Genomic DNA, 24,434 nt, shown 5'->3' with positions numbered 1-24,434 from the left:
TAATAATGGGGAGCACAAGAAAATAACCGAAGATTTTTTTATTTTTTAGAAAAGGAAATTAATTCTCATTGATTTTGAGCTTTCTAGAATATGCTCAAGTTGTTTGAATTCAGAACTGTAATATTCTTCAGTCCAAAAGTTTTATTTTTTAAATAAAAATTGTATTATTGAGCTATGAATGTGCAAAGCAGGAATCGAAATTTCGAATATCTCAATTTTCCATTACTCCCAATTAAGATCGATTGGAAATTTCACAAAATCACGATTCATGATCGACTTCAAACAATCTCAACTTCAGGGGCAAAATCCCCAAATTGTGGCATACAAGAAACCCTATAATTAAACATTCAAACGATCAAAGTCAACTAAAATTAACGATATTACAGGAAAGATCAGGTCAAGAAAAATACTCAAATGGTTCGATTTGATGGAAATTCCAGTTCGATAATTTTCGGAGAAATTTCCTGTCAAATCAATGGCGGCTAACCCAATGTCAGATCGATCGTTTGGATCTCGTCAAGGCTGAGTCTCGGTAGAGGGCGATGGTTCGCGGCTTCGTGGAGGTTCGTCAAAAGGTCAGGGCTTTTCGCGCTTAACGACGGCGTGGAAAAGGGTCCGTCGATTTGGGCGTAGGAGAGGTGCTCTGCATCCTGCACATTGTAGATGGAGAGAGGGTGCGCATGTTTTCAGGCTTTTGCCAATTCACCAAATATATGTCGCTGATTTTGTTCCCAACAAAAAGCTGTGGCTGTCCACCCTCCAAATTGAACCTGGAAATTCATTAGTTTCTTCCATGAACACAGAACATTCACTCCAACAAAATGGAGAATTTCAATTTTCATTTTTAAAAGAATTCTTCTCGTACATGTTAATTCTTGCAATCATGCTTTCGTACATTGTCTTCGAAGATGAATTTTTCCCATTTTGCTGTGCTTGGCCACTTAGATTTGTCAAAGAAAATTTTGAATTTTAAAATTAAATATTAAAATATTATATTTTATTATTATTATTATTTTAAAATTTAAAAAAATAAGAAAAAATTTAAATTATTTATTATATTTTATATGAAGATTTAAAAAAATTATAATGATGAGATGAAAATTTTATATTTGAAATAAAAATTCTTTGTAGCCAATAATTTGGTTCGAGAGCATAAATTAAGGTTTGAGATTGAGAAATTAAATTTTGACAGTGAAATTATTTTATTTTATCTCATTTTATTTTATCTCATTTTAATTTATATTATTTTAATAATATTTTTAAATTTTTATATAAAATAAATATAATAAATAATTTAATTTTTTACATCTCAAAATAATAATAATATTAAAAAATAATATTTTATTTAAAATCACTTTATCTGATTTTACTATCCAAATCAAATTTTAAGTTTCGAGAGATTTGATGGGTAATTAATTAATAGAAATTAAAAATTAAGATTGAGAAAATATTTAAAACTATGTTTTATATATATAAAAAATTATAAGTTTAGGGTTTATCCATGAAAGTACAAAATTAGTTCTGAAAATCATAAACCAAATTTAAATAATTAAGAAAATTTGAAATTTTGAGAATTTTTCTTGAAAAGATAAAATCTTAATTATTACATAAAAACAAAATAAGCATCTTGTCAAATCTAGTCCATGGCACCATGCTGAATAAGAATACACTTTAAAAGTTAATGTAAGAATAAATAAATAAATAAATAAATAAACTTATAATTCAGAAGTAGGAATGGTTGATTTCCGCATCGAAATAGAGACTACCAAATATAAGAGGGAAATATTTTAATTATAAATATATTATATAAAAGTAATTTTATAAATTAATATATTTTTATATAATTCTTCAAATTATAAAATTATTTTTATTATAAAATAGATCTAACAAATCACATAAAATTATATTATGTCTAAAATATGATATATAAGTAATATTATCTCAATCCAAGCGATCTTTTTTGTTTTTAACCGTATTTAAGCTGATTTTCTCCATGAAAATCCAGTGCTATCAAACATTTAAATTTGCAAACTTAATATCTATCGTATCCGGATTTCCCTACGTCAGGGACGCAGACAGAATGCAAGTTAACATACGTAAAATTACAAAATGTACAATTCAGTCTATTTATAATAGATTCGTAGATGGTGTTTTGTCTACCGATGGCCAATTGGCCCAATTCTTCGGATCATGGTCTACCATCTTTATTTTGTAGCCAAACTCCAGGGTAGCATGCGGAGAACTTTGTCATATTCATGGATCTTTTCTCCGGTAAAGTTTCGAAAGTTTTATGTAATTTTCCGAATTGAGACAAAGGAAATGGTATGCATGCAGTTGGCAGTTGCATAATTTATGAATAATAATAAAAATAATAGTTAAAATAACAATAAATAATTTATAAATAATAATAAAATAATCTGAGAATAATTATAATCCGTTGTTAATTTTAAAGAGTATTTTTTTTCTTGCAAGAAGTACTTAGTAATTCATGTTTTCGAATTAAATAGTAAATTATGAGTCAATCTTAATCAATCAAATCCTTCAACACTATTAATCCAATTTACTACAAGAAAAATGTTAGAATAAGTCAATTCTCATTCCAATTTATCGTTTTTGTCTCAAATAATTTTATAAATATTAATCATTTTTCTTTGGCGTGGTACAAAATTTCAAATTTTAACAATCATATGGCTTATTAAAACAATTAAAATATATTCCTTTTGAGGGACAGATCACATGTTGCTTATATAATGATTTGAGCTCTCTACCATGGACAAAAACCTACCTCTTAAAAAAAATAAAACGATTTAAAAAATATTTAAAACTTTTAAGATTTTGAAAAATAATTTTTAAAAATAAATTAGTTCAAAAAATAAGAAAAAAGAACATGAAATAAGAAAAAAAATAAAGATATATTTTTGTTTTTGTTTTTGTTTTTTTATAATAAATATTTTTATTTACCGATTATTGTTTAAATTTAACATAGGGTATTTTGTCCTTTTATGGATTTTAAGGGCAATTTCGTCTTTATATGGTAAGAAAGGGGTACGCTGCAGCTTTTTGGCAGCGTATTTTATCCGGTACCAAATCTCATCTTTGATTGGATAAGGTCACTCGATCTTCGCTCTTATTAAAAAAAAAAAAAGTCTTGTTATTTATTATAAAAATGGAAATTATAGGATAGATTTTAAATATTTTAATATAGATAAATATAGAAATTGAAAGATTTGTATGAATCTATATAGTATTAAAATTGTTGGTATTACTGCTTTATTGTTTTATTAATTTGCATACTCTTATAAAAAATGATAAATAAAAATATTTCTAATTGACTATTAAAAAATTTTTTTGGATAAATTTGGAGATTTGTTAAGAAATAGAAAAAGTTAAATTCAATTAGTTAGATAAGTAAAACATAGTAAGGGATTAGGTGAAATCAATATCTTAAAAGTTTTCTTCTCATTAATTTAATATTCGAACAATATTTTTCTTTTGCTTTGATATTTTTCTTTAAATTGATTTAATTTTTAATTGTAATTATAAAAATCTTAGTAATTTTTTTAGATAAAATCAGGATTAGTATTACTTTAATATTTATCAAAAATAAATTATCAATTTTTGAAAACAATATTCTTTTTATTATTTGATTATAAATTTATGATACTGTATATTTACAGTTTTACACCGATGAGATAGCATGCGGAGAACTTTGTCATATTCATCATCGTTCTTTTCTCCGGTAAAGTTTCGAAACGTTAATGTAATTTTTCGAAGAATTTAGAAATAAATACAGACGTTTGCAATTCAAAAATTTTTTTTTTCTTTTATCAGAAATATCCTACGGCCATATCGAAGTGATTGGCTCATCATGCTGAGTACTGACCAAACATTGAATGTACACTGAATTGACACAAAGGAAATGGTATGCAGTCGGCAGATGTTGAATGATTGAGGCAAAGGAAATGGTATGCAGTCGGCAGAGATCGAATGTTCCTTTCTCACTTATTAATGGTCAAGCCATCTAGAAACGGACCCAAAGTCTGGAACAAGTGGCAGCTAGAATTACCGATAATTTACAATGAAAGAGTCATGAAAACGTTTAAGGTTTACGTACGTCGAAATAAGCCCTACCAATTAATTAATTAATTATTATTATATTTTTTTTTCCCAACATGCAGGTTTGATTAGAATTTGTCTGATGCGTACTCTTCTCTTTCTTTTTCTTTTTTTTATTTCTTTTTTTTTCTCTCTTTTTTTTTTTTTAAATCTAATCAAGCTTTATTAAAGGAAAAGCACAGAAATAACAGTTTAATAAGGATCCTCTTCACTGTCAATATACAGATAATTAGAGGAAAAAAATAGTTAAAAAAATACTACTAAATATAAAATTGATTGTGGCCCGTTGTACCACCAAGTGCATAAATTAATTTTGAGATCGATCGATTTTTTTTATCTATTTTTAAAATAATTTTTTAATATTGTCCTTTGTGTATGACGGCTTTTTTCTGAGATTGATTAATAAAATATAAATTTCTGTCCTCTTTTCTTAAAAAAAAAAAAGTGAAGATGTAATATCCAACTGAGTGATTGTAAAAGTTATCTGGTCAGTGAGTTCTTTTCCAAAAACTCAGTAGATACACCAAAACTCTCATCGTAAAGCCAAAATAAGAAGACATTTTTGATTGTATACATGCATGATACGTATAGAGGCGATGCTTCTTTGTCGGTATGAAAAGAGTAATATTATATATAGTCGTGAAATTCTAAACGACGCGCAATCGCTTTGAAAAAGAATGAGGTCCACAATTAAAAAGTTAATTTTTTTTCATGTGGGTTTTATATTAATTCATTTTTTTTAAAATGACTACACGCCGCTTACATAATCACGACTGTAAATATCATTTCTCACATGAAAATAATGCAATATAAGGGCGTTATTTTGTTTCTTAAGTGAGTGGATTCTGTTTGTTTAGAAATTAGATTTTAATTATTTTCAAAACACAAGCGCGTTTTCCTCCAAAATGGTTTTGAACAGAAAAAATCAAAGGAGTTCCAAACGTGCACGTAATTCTGACACCAAGCTACAATTTTTTTTTTTTTTTAATAGCTAGACTTCCATGTTAATGAAGCCATTTATGTATCTGTTGGGGGTTTAAGTTCTTGTTTTTTTTTTTAAGTTTTTTTTAAATTTTATTTAATAATATTATAATTTTTTTTAAATATTTAAAATTTTTTAAAAAATAAACTGAAAAAAATAGAAATGGATTTCAAACAGCCAGCAGAGCCCTTAGAAAAAAAAAAATAGTGCTGGATTTCAGCAATGTCTTCTTCATGAAGAATATAAATTGTGATCAGCAACCGTCCAAACCTAACTGAGTTAATGCATGGCGTGGGATCGATTTCCCTCCTTCGTTGGAAATTTGAAGGCAACTTCATGGAAGGCTTGAAAAGTCAAAGATCACAGATTCCACCCTTATATTCTTCCTCGTGGAAATGTGTTTTTGTCTTAAATAGGGAGCAGACCATGCATATGCACCCAAGACGTTGTTGGTAAGGTTTTCTACTATCCCAGAATCCCCTCCTAACAACAACGATGATTCCCAATATAAAATATCGCCCAATGCCCTATCCTGCATGGTTGCACTTCCCTGTAGTACTGTTCTTTCTTCTTATCATCTCCGACGGAGCTGAAACTAAAATCAAAGTTACGCGTATCGGTATGATCATTGATCCTAATACCCGTATTGGGAAGGAAGAGAAAGTCGCCATGGAAATTGCAGCTCAAAACTACAACGACCATTCAAAGACTCACAAAGTCTCTCTTTCCCAGCTTAGTGTCGCTTCTGCCGCCGGTATGTCGTCATTAATCTCTATCAATACCTATTTTGTTAACAGTATATATGATATTAAGTTCTCGTTCGGTTATGCAGTAAAAATAAAATGAAATGAAATATTTTGTTTAAAATTAAATAAAATATTATTATAATATAAAATTTTAATATTAATTTTATTTTGACATTTGAAAAAGTTGAATTATTTATTATATTTTGTATAGAAATTTAAAAAAATTATAATAATTATATGAGATGAGATGAGATTTATTATTGGCAATCATATAATATAAGATAATGAAATTAATCATTCTCTAATTTAAATAGTAAAAGATAAGTACTGGGGATAATTAAGATTTTCTCAAATATAAGAATTGTGCGTTTGTTATGTATTTACCTTGGTTTTTTATGCATGCACATATTCCCGAAAATATACATTGAGGTACTCAAGTACGGATAATAAGTTGCACGAGAAAGTTTTGTGTGAAATAATCGTTTATTTCAAAAGATTTAACGGATTGAAAGAAATAGATTTTAATTATTTATATTAATAAGCTTAGAGAAATTTATCAATAATTACAAAGAAAGTACGTACATGACCTTACAAGCTGCAAGAAACTGATGAGCGCATCGTGCAATATTGTTTTATAACAATAATGCCTTTTATTTGTCCTTAAATTGATGCTCGTACGCTAGCTTTAACGTACTTGAACGGTTGAATAGCACTGCTACCTGTTCTCTTTATTTTATTTTAATATAGCGAGTGAGTTTGTTTAGATATTAAGAATATTTTAAATAATTTATGAATAATAATAAAAATATTAGTTGAAATAATAATAAATAATTTATAAATAATAATAAAGTAATCTATGATTATCTGAGAATAATTATATTCTGTTATTAATTTTAAAGAGCATTTTCTTTCTTGCAAGAAGTACTTGATAATTCATGCTTTCGAAATGGGTCCGGATTGTATTAGTTTAAATAGTAAATTATGAGCCAATCTTAATCAATCCTATCCATAATATTATTGAATATGTCAAATCCCTCAACACTATTAATCCAATTTACTACAAAAAAAAAAAAAAATTTATACGTGAGTAGTTATTTACGACAAAAATAATAATTTTATATCAGAATAACTCAATTCTCATTCCAATTAATCGTTTTCATCTCAAATGTATCGTTATAAATATTAATCATTTTTCTTGTAGTAAACTGGATTGATGGTCATGTTTTGGACCGGGGTTTGACATATTCAATCAATAATATGGATAGGATCGTTTGATTAAGATTGACTCATATAATTAGATTCAAACTAAACAAGTAATGTGAAGATTTGTCTGCTTAATTTACAAAATAGAGACTAGAGTGATAATATTTTAGGACTTGAAAAGATGAATTTTGATATATTATTTCATCTATTGATCAAATGTCTCTCTCCTACTAAAAACTTAATGGATTTCCAATGGTTTTGGGGTAGTTCAAAATTTCAAATTTTCGATCATAAATATAATAGAAACTATTAATAATATATTATTTGAATAATACTACTATGCCTTCTAATTTATAGATATCATTTTAGCACCACAATGCCATATGCCTTATTAAAACAATTAAAATATATAACTTTTGAGGGATAGATATGTTGCTTTTAAAATGATTTGAGCTCTGTACGAAAACCTACAGAATATTGCAGTACGTTCGAATAAAAAATACATGATGGGCCCATCAAACTATATTCAGTTTACAAATTATCAATTCGGAAATGCTTTGCGTCTTGAAAGATTTTTTTTATTTTACTTAATGATTAAAAAAATATTTTTTTAACGATTTTGTGAATTTTTTTAAAATATTTAAGAATATAAAAAAATGAATTAAAAAATCATAAAAAGGTAAAAAAAAAAAAAAAAAAAAAAAAAAATTTGTCTTCTTCACTGGGTATTCAGGAGATGTAGCAGTTCCCTAATCAATTTTGGTAATCAGCCTCAACCTAGCTACCAAAAATTGAAATGTATTCCCTTATTAAAAAATTTGACATAATATGTTATAATTTTGATGATTTAAACAACCAAAAATTAAAAAAGGAAGAATAAATTTTCAACAAATAAAATAAAAAAAATAAAACGATTTAAAAAATATTTAAAACTTTTAAAACTTTGAAAAATAATTTTTTTAAACTAAATTAATTCAAAAAATAAGAAAAAAAAAGATATATTTTTGTTTTTATAATAAACAGTTTTAATTACAGATTATTGTTTAAATTTAACATAGGTTTTTTGTCGTTTTATGGATTTTAAGGGCAATTTCGTCTTTATGAGGTAAGAAAGGGGTACACTGCAGCTATTTGGTATCGTATTTTCTCCCGTACTAAATCTCATCTTTGAATTGCTTGAAGTACTCTGCCAAAGAAGCAAAAGATCCATTTTCTTGCAAATTCTATTATTGAATGATACAGAAATGATTTACATCTCTCTCTCTCTCTCTCTCTCTCTCTCTCTCTCTCTCTCTCTCTGTGTTTTATTAACGCCAAATCGAAAATCCCACTGTTCTTGATTAACAACTCATTTTATTAAAATTTTGTTGCAGCCGAAGAGATGATAATTAGAGAGATCAAAAAGTTTGAAGTGATTATTGGCATACACACATGGCAGGAAGCAGCTCGTGTTGCAATTGTTGGAGGGCAAGCTCATGTACCGGTCATTTCGTTTGCAGCACCAGCCATCAACCCCCCTCTAATGCCGAGTCGTTGGCCTTTCTTGATACAGATGGCTCAAAATGGTTCTCAACAGATAAAATGCATTGCAGATATTGTTCATGCATACAATTGGAAAAGGATCATTGTGATTTATGAAGATGATGCCTGTGGCAGTGACTCCGGCATGTTTGCACTTCTATCCGAGGCTCTTCAAAATGTTGGTTCGGACATTGAGGACCGTTTAGTTCTCCCACCACTATCTTCTGTGTCTGATCCGAAAAAGGTTGTCCATGAGGAGCTGATTAAGGTAATGAAAACACAATCTCGTGTCTTTGTGGTCCTTCATTCATCACTAGATATGGCAACTTATTTGTTCAGAGAAGCTAAGACGATGGGACTTGTTGGGGTAGAATCAGCTTGGATAATTTCAGACAGCATTACAAGCTTGCTGGACTCTGTCAATAACTCCGTTATTTCATCTATGGAGGGTGCATTAGGAATTAAGGCTTACCATCCCGAGAAAGGAAATTCTGAGTATCTAGACTTCAAAGGCCAATTCCGGAAAAAATTCAGAGCTGAATATCTCGAGGAGGATAACTTCGACCCCGGAGTTTATGCTCTGCGAGCATATGATAGCATTAAAATGGTTACACAAGCGATAGAGAGAATGACTAGCAACGTCACTCATAGTCCAAAAATTTTTTTAGACTATATGTTATCAAGTAATTTCTCTGGTTTAAGTGGCAAAATACATTTCGAAGAAGGCCAGCTCTCAGACACTCCTACTCTGACAATTGTAAACTTGGTTGGAAAGAGATACAAAGAAATATATTTCTGGACACCACAGTCTGGTAATGTGCTTGATACTGCAAATTCTAATTTGTTCGGTCCAGTAATTTGGCCAGGGAACATAACAGGGACTCCGAAAGGTTGGGACATGCCTACTGATGCAAAGCCCCTTAAAATTGGGATTCCAGGTAGAACAACGTTTGAGAAGTTTGTGAAGGTTGACTATGGGAAGAAACCGAATGACAAAAAATATGCAGACGGTTTCTGCATTCAAATATTCCGGAAGGTGCTTGAGCTTCTAGAGTATAATCTGCCATACGAATTTGAGGCATTCAATGGCACCTACCCTGAGCTGGTTCAACGTGTCTCTAATAAGGTACCAACTTCTTCAAAGCCTTCTTCATTGATTATTTTGTTTATTATTTAAGATTCTGTTTAAATGTTTTGATTATGATTTTATGCTAATTGTGATCATGTCCTGCGCGCATGGGGGCGGCGAACTACAATAAAAGACTTACGATGCTATCATTGGTGATGTGACCATACTTGCCGATCGGTTTCAACATGTAGATTTTACTCTTCCATATGCTGAGTCAGGTCTGGCTATGATAGTTCGAGAAAAAACTGATAGCTCACCATTGATGTTTACGAAGCCTTTCACCTGGGAAATGTGGGCGGTCACCGGTGCCATCTTGATGTACACTATGCTCATAGTTTGGATCCTGGAGCGTCAATACAATCCAGAATTTAATGGCTCTTGGAAGGATCAGATTAGCACTGCACTTTGGTTTACCTTCTCTTCTATTTTCTTTGCTCATCGTAAGTATCAATTAAGTTATATATACATCTTCTAAGTCCGTGTACTTATTTTTTTGTACGTACTGACTGAGGTGGCAGATTTCTATATCAGTGTTGTTAGTGCTCATTTATACCACACGTACGCGGCTTCATTTTGCAGGTGAAAGGATCCACAACAATTACACACGCTTGGTTATTGCAGTCTGGCTCTTTATCGTGTTGATCCTAACCTCGAGCTACACTGCTAGTCTGTCTTCAATGCTCACTGTGAAACAACTGCGACCAAACGTTACCGACATTGAGTGGTTAAGGAAGAACGACATGAAAGTTGGTTGCGATGGCGATTCTTTTGTTAGGAAATACATGGAGGACGTGCTTCATTTCAAACCAGATAATATCGTGGACGTTAAAAGTGAATACAGCTACCCAGGCCAATTCGAAAGCAACAATATATCTGCTGCCTTTCTTGAACTCCCGTATGAGAAAGTTTTCCTCAAACACTATTGCAAAGGATACACAGCCACCCTACGTAACACCAGATTTGGAGGATTGGGCTTTGTAAGTACTAACTTGAAAATTACACCAAGCCATAGGATCGAAAAGTTTTCTAGAGATGAGAAGAAAATCCCCCTCCTTCACTTCACCCACATCCCCAAAATGCATGCATGGTGCGAAAAAGTTTTGTGCACCAAGAAAATGACTCTTCAAAAATATTAATTCATGCACATATAATATTACCTATATATATATATATATATATATATATTATGATTGTGAAAATAGATTATCAATCCATCTTGTCCGCAAAAGAAACAATTGATCTGGGATCAAAGAGTCTCTAGTGGCCAAAACTAATTTCATCTTTCTGATTTCTATTCAACTGTTTATAAATTTAATACTAAAGAAACTAATTATAAATATGTTGTTACTCCACTCAGGTCTTCCAGAAAGGCTCGCCAATTGCCAGGGATTTTTCTGAAGCTATTCTAAAACTGTCGGAGAATGGAGATTTAAGGTCCCTGGAAGATGAATGGTTAATTCCCCCAGATGAGTGTTCAACCAACACAACTTCCAGCAGACCTGAAAGCCTGAACCTCCAGAGCTTTTGGGTTCTCTATGTAACATCTTTTGCCACCTCTACCATTTGCCTTCTACTATCCCTAATTCGCATACCAGAAAGTCGTCAGCAACCTCAAGATGCTTTCGAAGGAAATGCAACTCCTGGCCGCAACGAAAGCGTTTGGAAGAAAGTTGTTAGTCTCATAAGAAAGCTTTATGCAGATAGAAATCCTCGAAGACCGCCTCTAGCTCTGGCAGGCATATTAGTTACAAAAGAAGGCACATCGGATGTCAATGAAGGTTCTTCGAGGAAGGAAGTCCTCATGATCAACACTTCAACACTTGAGGACCCTGATTCCTCGCCTGCCACCACACATGCAGGCTGAAATGCTGTAATTAAGCTTATCTACATACATTGTATGAGAAGTGCTTCTCCCGTAAATAGATTTCATAAAAATAAGTTTACAAATTGACATGGTTTGAGGTAGTATATTAGATATACTTTATAATCTAATCTACTAAATTAAATCTTGTCAATTTTGAGTTTTATTTTTATAATATCTCTTTATGATTAAAGCATTTTCCACATCTGTGTATATAACAAAATATTTTTAGTTGTTTTTGTTGATATCCTGTAATTTCTGAAAAATATTTTACCTTATTTGACTTGCATATAAATCATTACCATTTTCCTGTAATTTTATATTATAATTTATATTTGCAGCATGAATATACTATAGAAGATGTAGAAAACAAGGAGAAAATTGTTTAGAAAGAAAAGATGCCCATTGCATGTGATATTGTGAAAAATGACGCAAGAAATTAAAATAAAACAAAATAAGTAATCAATCACACCATACAAAAATATACGTAATTTGACAATGTATTTACGTCCACGGAATTTTAGATGATTTTATTATCTTGAGTAATGACAAGATACACTTTTGTGTACACAATTTCAAACCAACCATACTATTCATAACAAAAATATATATATATATATATATATATATATATATGTGTGTGTGTTATATAACTATATATATGGTTATACAACAAAAATCCTAATTTCACGATGATTTCGTTATTCTTTGTCTGTTGTTCGCTCGAGCAATCACATGATGTCTAGCGTGTGTCGAGTGAACTTTTCAAGAAAGTTTTTTATATATATATTTATATATTTCTTTCTTTCTTTCTAGAGCAAATCCAGAAATCAAATTCTCATTGATAGGAGACCACGATCCTAGGTTTGAAATCTATATTTGTTGTAATGGGGTTGGGTTAATGTCACCCTAAGGAAAAATTTTTTGCTTAAAAAGTGTGTTGTTTTGGATAGAAAGTGTTCTCTTATGAAATCTATATGTATCATATCAAACATTTGCTTATAATATATTTTGTTTTGCACAGGATAAGACCTGTGTTTCCTACGAACTAGTTTATACTGATGAACAAGCAAGGTAGTTTTCCTAGCTTCAGTAAGAAGCTGTATATCTTTATCATATATAAGACCATTGGGCATATTTTTGCTGCTTATATAATGGCATGGTTGAAATGCAAATATGGTGTTATTTTTAGATATCTTTTGTTTAAAAAATTAATCTTAACTTGAGTATTGGCAAGTTTGATTGTCGGTTTCTTATTTGCTTTGTCTTTATCCATTTGTTAAGAATCACGAGAAAAATCACTACACATCTACCTTATATGAGTAGTTTCAAATAATTCATAAGCATTAGAGATGTTGTTTTGTTCATGAAACATGTATCTTAATAACTTTTGTACTGTAACTTGTTTGTTAGTTACAATGCTAGAACTTAAAACCATATTTAACAAAACCATTTTTCTTTGTGTAAAAAGAATAAAAATCTTTTATTAGAATTGATCTTCCCCCTTTTGTTCTTTGTTTAATTCTAGTGTTGCATGTTTTATTCTCTATGTTGCATGTCTTGATCCTAACAGTTGGGATATTTATTATTTGTTTCTTCCTAAGCTGTTAAGATTAATACAATTGAGTATATAATTTGATGAATTGATATGGATTCTACATTCCAATCCCAAGATACTAGGCAACAAGGAATTCAGATGACAATGAAGATGTGGCTCCAAAATATGAAGATAAAATTGGTTGTTTTGGGTATTATCATTGCCTTGATTCTAATCATTGTTTTGAGGACTTTGTGGACACTTCCTCATTGGCATGCTGATTCCAATTCCATTTCCACTTTCCAGATCCTTGTTCTTAATTATGTCTTTGATGTATTGGGTTTTGACATACCCATTATTAAGATTGAGAAAATAGGCTACTCCACACACGCATATATATGCTTGATATGTTTTTTGATCTTTTCATTATTGTCTGCATGTGCTTATTATGGGAGCCTCTAGCAAGCAAACATAGTAGTGAAGTATTTATTAAAGAGTTTGCATACACTATAGATTTTCCAACAACACCAATAAAAGTAGGAAAATACTTTAACCACAAAGAGATTACACAAAAGTAAACCTACAAATTGATATGGCTTGATGTGGTACGTCAGATTGTAAAGTTACTTTTATTATAAAGTAGATCTAATGGATTCCATGAAACCACATCAGTTTGTGGGTTTATTCTGTGTAATCTCATTGTCTGTAGCAGTTCTCATAAAAATATAATACAAATAAGAAGATTAGGGAAAAAAAAAAATACAAATAAGAGTTATGGCATTCAATCTTATATTGCAAGAAATCCATGAATTTTTGGGAGCAATGGCCGAGTAAAAATGGTTGGAAAGCCTATTGTGTTGAAACATGATGGTTCATACAACAAAGTTTTATCAAGCTTGTCTAGAAAAAAAGGGCCCAACTATCGAGTCAGGTTGGTTAAGCCATGTGTCCGGGTCTGATAGGGCTAAAAATCAAGCTAAAAACCAGCACAGGCTAGTCATGTTGCAAGCTTACGTGTGATTATTTCTTCATCATTGCTCTTTATTTGTTTGCCTTTGTTGGTGTGTTTTTCAAAACAAAAGCCTCCCAATATTTGGTTTATCCCTACTCTTGATGTGGACATGACCAAACCTCGATTTCTTTTTTGAGCCTCCAAATCTTATCAAACATATTCAAAATCTGGCTAGCTGAACTCGATATCCAATCCAAACTCACATTGATGGATGATAAAATGAGTTCAAGCACAAGAAGTGTGAAACATGACGAATAGATACATATATTTACTGAATGTACCATTGCTAATTAACTGTGGTCAAGCACATACAATGGAGAAGTCGAGTGAGTAAAAAACACAAGAATCACTTTTTGATTCTTAAGTTCTTTTTTCTTAAGTTCTTAATTTCTTTTTTCTTATTGATTTTCGTCGTTTGATTTGGAACAATCTGAAGGGTGCACGTAGTACGGAAACAACAACAACAACAAAGCACCCAATGGTCTACTGATTTGCATTTGGTATTTATCATTATTTTTTAATAGATTTATAGACTTCATTTAATTAAGCTATTAAATGTGGTATATTTGTAAAAATCATACTCAATAAAATAATTAAGAATCTGCTAAAACAAATGTATCTATAAGGTGTATTATTATACATCATAAATTTTATTAAATCTTTGAATAGTTAATTTTTAAAATAATGATATAAATTTTACAATTCATTTTATAATCCACCAATTAATTTATTTTGTAGGAAGTGAAAATGTGAGTTTGGATTGGATATTGAGTTTAGGTAGCCAGATTTTGAAGTTGTTTAATAAGGTTTGGGGGCCCGAAAAAGGAATCAAGATTTGTTCATGTCCACATACAGAAGTAGGGATGAACCAAATGGGAGACGTTCGGAATGTAGGGCCAGATCTATGGAGGAGATGGGTTGAATGTGTGGATCCAAGCTAAGAGGTGGGCAAGTGAGAATCCCTCGTCTGACTCTTAACATTGGGGCTAAACCTCTCCCTCATTCCTCCCCCTCTCTCCCGTCCATCACTCATAGAATTAGTCACCGACATGCGTCATCCTTCAAGTCTCGAGGCAGAGCTCCATTTTCGGCATCATTTGCTCACTCTCCCTCTCTCACATAGACAGATTCTTCGCTTAGAGCCCACAAAACTATCGAAGATCCAACAATGTCACACATCCTTTCTTTTTTTTTTTTTTTTTTTTTTTTTACCCCGTAGAGGCTTTTCTCCCTGTAGATCAAACTTTTTAAGCCCCTCAAGTTCTTTCAATTACACAATAAACAACTTCCTTGTGTTTTTAATTCTCCTCCTAGTTTCATGTTTTGGAGTCCCAAATTCATTTGGTGGGGAATTATTCGTTTTGGGTCCAGATCATAGCTCAAGTTATACGAGATTCGAATCTATTTTTTTGGCTTATTTTCGTTTGGAGTTTTGGGTTTTTTTTTTTTTTTTTTTTTTTTTACTTGTGGAGCTTTCGGAGATGATTGGTTAAGAAAGGCTGGGATTATCAAGTGTTGGATTTTGTGGCTTCTGCATGTAGAAGTTGTGGAGCTGGTGGTGGAATTTTCAGTACCTTTGGGTTAAAGGTTGTGATTGGGGATTGGTGGTTTGGTTGTTAAAAATGAAGTTTTGCATGGTTTGGTTTTGATTTAGCAGTCTCTAAATGTAGAAAGCCTCAAGGGGTCCTTAAAGAGAAAACTAAGCTAATTGAATATTTGTTCTGAAAGAAATGAAACTCAAATTTTATTCAATGGCAAAGTGAACATTTAAGCTATACAAGTGAAGTATTTAAATAAAATTACAATGATTCAGTTGTAAATCAAATAAAAGAGAAATCCCATAAAATTTGGTTCTGGTTTGAGTCATTTGACAATCTGATGTGCTCTCCATTTGTTACGATCACAACTTGATAATAAGGGAAGTTGTTGCGTTGATAGCATGATAACAAGGGGACTCTGACAATAGAGAATCCCTCTTTATTTGGAGTTTTCCGAACTGCCATGCAGATTGAAATGCGAATTTAAACTTTCTGAATTATAGGCTTGATTGGATTGTCATCTTGGTTTGAACATGTTGTCGTTAGAGCTCCAAGGTCACTCAACTTCTATCCACTAATTGAGACTAGATTATGAGAGTCTTCACCTTTTTTTCTCCAAGAATCTTGTGTATCCTTATTTCTCCATTGACTCTTACAATTTTTGGTAGTGTTGAGATGTGATAGGTTGCTAATACCCTCCCGCAAACTTTGCTGGGGTTGGAGGCAAATTTTGTTGTGAAAATATTGAAGAGCTGCTTTTGATATAGTTTTGTGAAGAGGTTGGCAAGTTGATTCGGAGGAGATATTTTGAGTGACAAGCAGTCCACGTGCAACATGTTCGCTCACAAAATGATAATCCAGCTCGATATGTTTGCTTCATGCATGGAATACCGGATTTACTGTCATATGAATAGCACTAAGGTTGTCGCAATAGAGTATGGGAGGAGATGACATTGTAATGCAAAGATATTTAAGAATGAAGGTCATCCAATTGAGTTCAGCCATTGTGCGATATTATGCTTCTATGCTTGATCGGAAAATTGTATGCTATTTCTTTGCACACCAAGTGATAAGGTTTCGTCCAAGGAATGTACAATAGCTAGTAGTTGATCGCCTTGTTGTAGTGCACCCCGCCCAATCTGCATTTGAGAAAGCAAACAAATCAAGTGTGGTGTGTGAAGAAAAATTTAATCCCATTTCAATTGTTCCTTTGACATATTGAAAAATACGTCGAACCATTTTTAAACGTGTCATTGTGGGAGCATGCATGAATTGAGATACATAATTAACACTAAACAAAAGATCAGGACGAGTGAGTATAAGGTATTGTAAAGCTCCAACAAGTCCTCGATAGTAACTTGGATCTTCCATGAGAATATCATTGGAAGATATTTTTGTTTTAGCTTTAAGAGGTGTACTCATTGGCTTATAGTCAACCATATTGGAGGGTTCAAGTATCGTCAATGCATAATGTGACAAGGATAGATGAAGGCCACTTGTTGTTGACATTATTTCCATCCCAAGAAGGTGATGAATAGGTCCTAAATCTTTCATTGTGAACTCACTTCTTAGCAACATAATAAAATTTGAAACAAGTGTTGGAGTTGATCTTGTGAGTAGCATGTCATCTACATAAAGAAGTAAAATTAATGAGCCATAGTTCGAATGGAAAACAACAACGAAGGGTCAGCTAGACTACAAAAGAAACCATATTTAAAAAGATATGTACTAAAACAATCAAACCAAGCATGTGGTGCTTGTTTAGGCCAGAAAGAGCTCTTTATAGTTTGCAAACCTATGTCGGATGTTGAGAGTCTGCCATTCCCGGTGGTTGCTGCATGTATAGATCTTTAGAAATTAAACCATGCAAGAAAACATTTTTTACATCTAGTTGACGAATGGACCACTTTTGAACAAGAGTTATGGTAATTATCATGTGTATTGTCCCTGGTTTGATAATTGGAGAAAAAGCTTCTGTGTAGTCTACTCCATCAATTTGATGATACCTTTTTGCTACTAAATGTGTTTTAAGTTGATCTAAAGAACCATTTGGGTTGAGTTTTGATTTAAACACCCATTTTGAACCAATGACATGCATGCTTGGTGTTTGAGGAACTTGTTTCCAGGTCTCATTCTTATGTAGAGCAGCTAGCTCCTCGTCCATGGCTGCTTTCCAACTAGGATGTACCAATGCAATTTTAATATTGTGAGTTGTGAGGCTCACGAGATATATTAGCTGATGTGATGGTGGTTAAGGCATACTTAGGATTTGGTTTTACCACACCAAGTTTAGACCGAGTCACCATGGAGTGGACCAATGGTGCTGAAGGACCAGGACTATGATGGGAGGACTCAGGTGTTTCACTCACAATTAGTAGAGCTATTTCTTGAGCAGACCCGTGAGACTCTTGAGATTCTTGTGATAGAATAGTTTTGGGTGAAATAGTGTAGTGAAGAGACTCATGAAATTCATTTAAATTAATTTATGCACTGATCTATGACTCGATAAAGGGGGATTGTCATAATGACTTAGTAGGACTAGAATTTTGGGAAAAACTTTGTGGAGTACAAGTGTCAATTGGTAGCAAAGGACTTTGACATGGGGGGTGAGGGAGAGTCCAAAATTGTACTTGTAGAAGAAGAAATGTTAGTATGTGGTAACCAAGAACAAAAAATACTAATTACCTGTGGTTGATTTGCTGTCATGTAGGATTTGTTGATAGGCTTATATGGAAAAATTAACTCATCAAAGACAACATGACAAGAGATAAAAAAACTTTTTGCTTGATGGATGATAACACTTATAAGCCGTATGCTTTTCATTGTGGCCTACAAAAATGCACAGAAGTATTTTTGGATCAAATTTGTGTCTTCGTGTATACCAAGTGTAGGGAAAACACTTAGACCCAAATGCTCATAGTGAGGAATAATCCGGATGTGTCCCATGAAGTGCAAAATATGGTGTTTCAAAGTTGAGAGCAGATGATGGTACGCGATTCATAAGATACATAGCTATGGTGAAGGCCTCTATCCATAAGAATAAAGGTGAAACATAGTGAAATAACATAGTCATCCCAAATTCTCTTATAGTCCTATGGCGCCTCTCAACTATACCAGTTTGCTTAGGGATATATGGGGATGATACATGATGAACAATGCCTGTAGAAAGAAAACGAGTTGATAGTTTTGAATTGATGAACTCACCACCACCTTTAGAATGAAAAATTTTAATTTGCTTGTTAAATTGTCTTGCAACATATTTCTCAAAAGCTAAGTAAGCATTAAAAAAAATCAGATTTGTTGCACAAGGGAATAATTTACGTGTACTTAGAAAAATCATCAACCAAACAAGCATAATATTTAAATTTTGCAATTGAAAAAATGGGGGCAGGTTCCCATAAACCACAATGAATTTTTTTAAAGATACTAATACTTGAATGTTCCAAACAAGAAAAAGGTAAACGACTAAGTTTTCCTAGTTGACAACTATTACAAAAATGTTGAGATTTTGTTGTCCCTACGACATCAATAAGTCCCTTATTTTTTGGCATTTGTAAAGCTGAAGACTGTGGGTGGACTAGGTGTTGATGCCAAATATCTGCAGTGCTTGATTTGAACCGATGGCTGAAATACAATTCTGGTGAAGTAAGTAGGACATAGAGATCACCTTTGCATTTCTCTATTATCATTGCCCATCATGTTTCCTATTCCTTAATACAAAAATTAACATTAGAAAATTCACAATTAACAGGAAATTCTTTAGTTAGTTGACTAACACTAGAGGGGGTGAATTGAGTTGTATTTAAACATTAACAATTATAAATCAAATACACAATATAAAATATAAACAAAATATGAAACAACAATAAATATAAAAAGTAAGGGTAAGAGAGAAGCAAACTCAGTATCTTAAGGAGGTTCGGCCCCATTGCCTATATCCTTGCCTCAAGCTATCCCTTGAGCATCCCCAAATTCACTATTCAACTTCCTTCAGGTGGATGTAAAAACCTATTACACTTTTGAATAACACCAATACAAAGGATTCGTGTAGAACAACCTCTTCATTTGCAATCACCTTATACGTAGTAATTCAATTAATATTCCCTATGTAGAATACTTTCTACATGCACAAGGGTTATACACACCCTTTTACTAATACAAGAGCTGATAGTGGATAGATTATCAGAAAATATTTATCAATGAGTGAAATAAGAACAATACAGTGCAAACAATATCTTTCAAAATGAACAAGAGTTAAGACTCAATGTTTAGAGAAGAGAGAATGAAAGGTTTAAATAAATATTGTATGCTCTTGGTATTGTAGATGTGAAGCTCTCAAATAATCTATTTATAGGCATATGAGACTTCATATTCAAATTTAAAAAGATTCACATATCAAAGACAACATCATTCACTTTTTTAAAAAATTCAAATAAAAATTTCTTTTTTTTTCATTTGTCAAAGATAACACCATTCACTTTTCAAAAATTTCAAATATAATCTTTTTCCTTTTTGCATATAACAAAAGGAATACTATTTACTTTTCAAAATTTTCAAACAAAATCATCTACCTTTTGCATAAGTCAAAAAGAGTATCAATTACTTTTAAAAATATTCAAATAAAGCATGCATATGTGAAAGATGACAATCCATCATCTTTAATATTTTTAAAATTTTCAAACAAAATCATCTACTTTTTGCATAAGTCAAAAAGAGTATCAATCACTTTTGAAAATATTCAAATAAAGCATGCACATATGAAAGATGACAATCAATCATCTTTCAAAATTTTCAAAATATTTTTATGCATGTGGAAAATGTATTTTAATGTTTTATGATAAAATATTAATTTTGAGTCTTAATCATAAGTTTGAATTTTTAAGAGATTTACAACATTACTCTATGATTTTAATTTAAATTTGTTTCCTTCTTGTTTATGCTTGGTTATTTGATGTGCTTGACTCCATTATATAGAAAACTTGAGCTTAAACTCCTTTATTTTTTGAATTAATTTGTTATCATCAAAATCAATGTGTAGATATATAATTACATGAAACTGGAAACATTGGATTCAACAATCTCTCCCTTTTTGATGATGACAAATACTTGATAGAATTTGAAACCTGTATTAATACTTAAACTCCCCTTAAGAATGTGCGTTAGTTTTTCAAGTAAAAGTATAAATATTATTCCAAGCATATATAACAAGTTTAGCAATTCAGAAAATATTAATATTCTAGTCTAAAACTTCTTCCCCTTTTGGCATCATTAAAAAGAATCCGCAGCAAGTAAATGGACTGAAAAACACGGTGTGTTAGTAGAAACTATAAATAGTTGAAAAATTGAAGCCGCCCGTGACCAGACAAGTGCTGCAAAACCTTGAGGCCTAACTTTATGAATTTAGTGCGGCTAGAGATTTAAATAATCGCCTGATATTGTTGATAAACTAGATTGAACAGAAATTTGAAGGCTCTGTGTTTCTATCTAATTTCGCTGGCTTAGCAATAAAACTTTTGACAATATGTGTCCAGCATATCTTTTATTTTTTTACTAAATAAGATTTGAAGAGATGATAGTTTGTCTTTTTCTTTATGCTATCTCTATAAAATCAGTTTAAAATTTCATCCAATTCACATTAAATCTTATTCTCATTTCTACAACTCATCTGCATTCTTTCAATATTCTCGCTTTAAGCTTTCAATTCTTTTCTCAACGGCTCATTTTTCTAACATTCATCTAGATCCATCCATGAGGTATTTTACATTTCAATCTCCTGTCCTTTCTGTAGCTGCTATTGGTGCCATGTTGCAACAAAATAATAATAATTTGGCTAATAAGTCAGATTCCGATGCTATTTACGACTTGGTGAGTTCCGGGACTCGCTATTCATCTTCTATTATTGCTTTTTCCCAACGGCTACAAGTCAGAAACTATGAGGTTAAAAACCTTAAAGAACAAATTGCTGTACTTTAGTGAATTATTCAAGAGTCTCACATAAGGAAATGAATCTTTTGGCAGAAGAATAAACAGTTAAAATCTCTATTGAATTCTTCATTCCGCTTGCCAGTTTCCATGGATAGGAATGTCATGATATTATATGAAGATAATGAGCATCTCAAACATGAGGCTAAGAACCTCAAGTTTATGTAAAAGTATTTAAAAAATATCTCTCTATTTTTATTGATTTTGGTCTATGTTTTAAGAGATATTCATAGCATGTATCATATCTATTTCTATTCTAATTATACATAATCTATATTCTGGTAAAAGTTTTGTGAAAATATCTAATAACTGATTGTGTATGTTTGTGAACTCTAGTACTATATCATCTATCTGCATACGATCTTGAAGAAAATGATATTTTAGTTCAATATGCTCAGTTCTAGAATGTTGTATTGGGTTCTTTGAAAAATTTGTAGCACTTGTATTATCACATTTGATTGGAATGTGATTATACATGAATTTAAAATCTTCAAATTGTTGTTTAATATAAAGAACTTGAGCACAACAACTACCCGCAATAACATATTCTGCCTTAGCAGTAGATAATGCAACAGAATTTTACTTTCTACTAAACTAGAAAACTAGTGCATGATCTAAGAAATGACATGCTCCACTAATGCTTTTTCAATCAATTTCGCAACCAACATAATCCGCATCTGTGTAACTAATTAGATCGAAAGATGTGTGCTTAGGGTACCATAATCCTAGGTCAATTGTACCACTAAGATATCTAAGAATATACTTAACTGCAATCAAATGTGATTCTTTTGAAGATGATTGAAAGCGTGTACATAAGCACACACTGAACATAATATTTGGTCTACTGGCTGTCAAATATAATAAGTTAACAATCATACCTTGATATACCTTAGAGTTAACTGGTTTACCCATTTCATCTTTATCAAGTTTAATGGATGGGCTCATTGGTGTTCTAATTTCCTTAGCACCTTCTATCCTTACCCATTTCATCTTTATCAAGTTTAATGGATGGGCTCATTGGTGTTCCAATTTCCTTAGCACCTTCTATCCCAAATTTCTTGAGTAATTCCTTAATATATTTTGATTCATTGATGAATATTTCACTTTTTGCTTACTTAATTTGCAATCCGAGAAAGAATGTAAGTTCTCTCATCATACTCATTTCAAATTTTTCCTGCATAGTCTTAGCAAAAATTTGGCACATATTTTTATTAGTAGTACTGAATATTATATCATCAACATAAATTTAAATCAAAAGAATATCATCATTTTCATATTTAATAAAAAGAGTTGTGTCAATTTTTCATCTTGAAAAATATTTTTCAATCAAGAAACCACTGAATCTCTCGTACCAAGTTCTAGGAGTTTGTTTGAGTCTACATAGTACTTTGAGTTTGAAAACATGATTTGGAGAAATATAATTTTCAAAACTTGGAAGTTTCTCAACATATACCTCTTCATTTATAAAACCATTTAAGAAAGTACTTTTAATATCTATTTAAAAAAGTTTGAAATCTTTATAACAAGTATATGCAAGTAGCATTTAAATAGTTTTTAATCTTACGAATGGTGCATATGTCTCATCATAATCGATTTCTTATTCTTTATTGAAACTTGGGCTACAAGTCGAGCCTTATTTCTATTAATGACTCCAGACTCATCTTTCTTTTTCTAAAAACCTATTTTGTTCCAATAATAGTATGATTTTTGGGTTTAGGAACAAGTGTACAAATATCATTTCTTTCAAATTGATTAAACTCTTCTTGCATAGCTAGAATCTAAAATTCATCAAGAAGTGCTTCATCAATATTTTTAGGTTTAATCTGAGATAGAAAAGTAGTATGATTATAAATATTTCTAAAAGAGGACCGAGCACTTATACCTCGTGAAGGTTCTCCTAGAATTCGTTCAATTGGATGATTTTTCATAAATTTTCACTGTTTGGTTGCATCTTGTATTAAATTTTAATGATCTTTCCTGATGTCTCCATGTTAGACTTCCTTTATTGTGTTCTCTTGGTTGAGATTGAGACTTTCCGTATTATTTATATCTCTTGTTTCTTCATCAACGGATTTCTTAGAGAGTAGAGAATAAGAGTCATCAAATACTACATGTATAGATTCTTGTACAGTCAAAGTCTTTTTATTAAATACTCTATAAGTTTTACTATTGTAGATAACCTGAGAAATATACCTTCATCAGATTTTGCATCAAACTTGTCTAAATTATCCATGTCATTCACAATAAAACATTTGCATCCAAATACATGAAAATAACCAATGTTTGACTTTTTCTCATTCCAAAACTCATATAAGGTTTTATTTAGTTTAGACCCTAGCATAACTCTATTTATAATATAATATGCAGTACTTACCTCTTCGGCCTAAAAGTAATTAGGCAAGTTCTCATTGAATATTGTTCTTGCCATCTCTTGAAGAGATCTATTTTTCCTTTCTACTACACCATTTTGTTGAGGAGTTTGAGGAGTAGAAAAATTATATACAAAACTATTTTCATCACAAAAAGTTTTAATATTTTTGTTAACAAACTCTTTTTCCCTATTACTTTCGATACTTGGAATAGTATAGCCATTTTCATTTTGAATTCTCTTGCATAACTTGGTAAAGACATTATGTGCATCATCTTTATGAGTAAGAAAGATGACCCAAATATATCTAAAGAAATTATCAACAATAACAAATGCATAATATTTTCCTCCTAGACTTGCAACTCTATTTGGTCTAAAAAGATCCATGTGTATCAGTTATAGTGGTTGGAAATAAGTTTTATATTGGCATGACCTAGTT

At 31.3% G+C, this 24,434-nt stretch overlaps 1 protein-coding gene across 1 annotated transcript; it reads left to right on the top strand.

Annotated features, from left to right (window-relative positions):
• The first annotated feature begins 5,514 nt into the window (after window positions 1-5,514).
• Window positions 5,515-11,856, top strand: LOC122278263 (glutamate receptor 2.9-like). Its single transcript, XM_043088424.1, has 5 exons — window positions 5,515-5,852; window positions 8,421-9,694; window positions 9,831-10,137; window positions 10,277-10,674; window positions 11,055-11,856. The coding sequence occupies exons 1-5, from the start codon at window positions 5,594-5,596 to the stop codon at window positions 11,559-11,561; spliced, it is 2,745 nt and encodes a 914-aa protein (XP_042944358.1). The 5' UTR covers window positions 5,515-5,593; the 3' UTR covers window positions 11,562-11,856.
• The last annotated feature ends 12,578 nt before the right edge of the window (window positions 11,857-24,434 follow it).

This window comes from Carya illinoinensis, chromosome 10 (genome assembly GCF_018687715.1).
Source record: "Carya illinoinensis cultivar Pawnee chromosome 10, C.illinoinensisPawnee_v1, whole genome shotgun sequence".
Taxonomy (NCBI): Eukaryota; Viridiplantae; Streptophyta; class Magnoliopsida; order Fagales; family Juglandaceae; genus Carya; species Carya illinoinensis.
Note: the sequence above shows the minus strand (reverse complement) of the source record. Positions and strands in the feature narration are given on the sequence as shown.

Coding starts and splice junctions, on each gene's coding strand:
- LOC122278263 (XM_043088424.1), top strand. CDS start 5,594: ATGATTCCCAATATAAAATATCGCCCAATGCCCTATCCTGCATGGTTG. Junction 9,695..9,830: donor TTCAACGTGTCTCTAATAAG/GTACCAACTTCT, acceptor CTACAATAAAAG/ACTTACGATGCTATCATTGG. Junction 10,138..10,276: donor TTCTATTTTCTTTGCTCATC/GTAAGTATCAAT, acceptor TTCATTTTGCAG/GTGAAAGGATCCACAACAAT.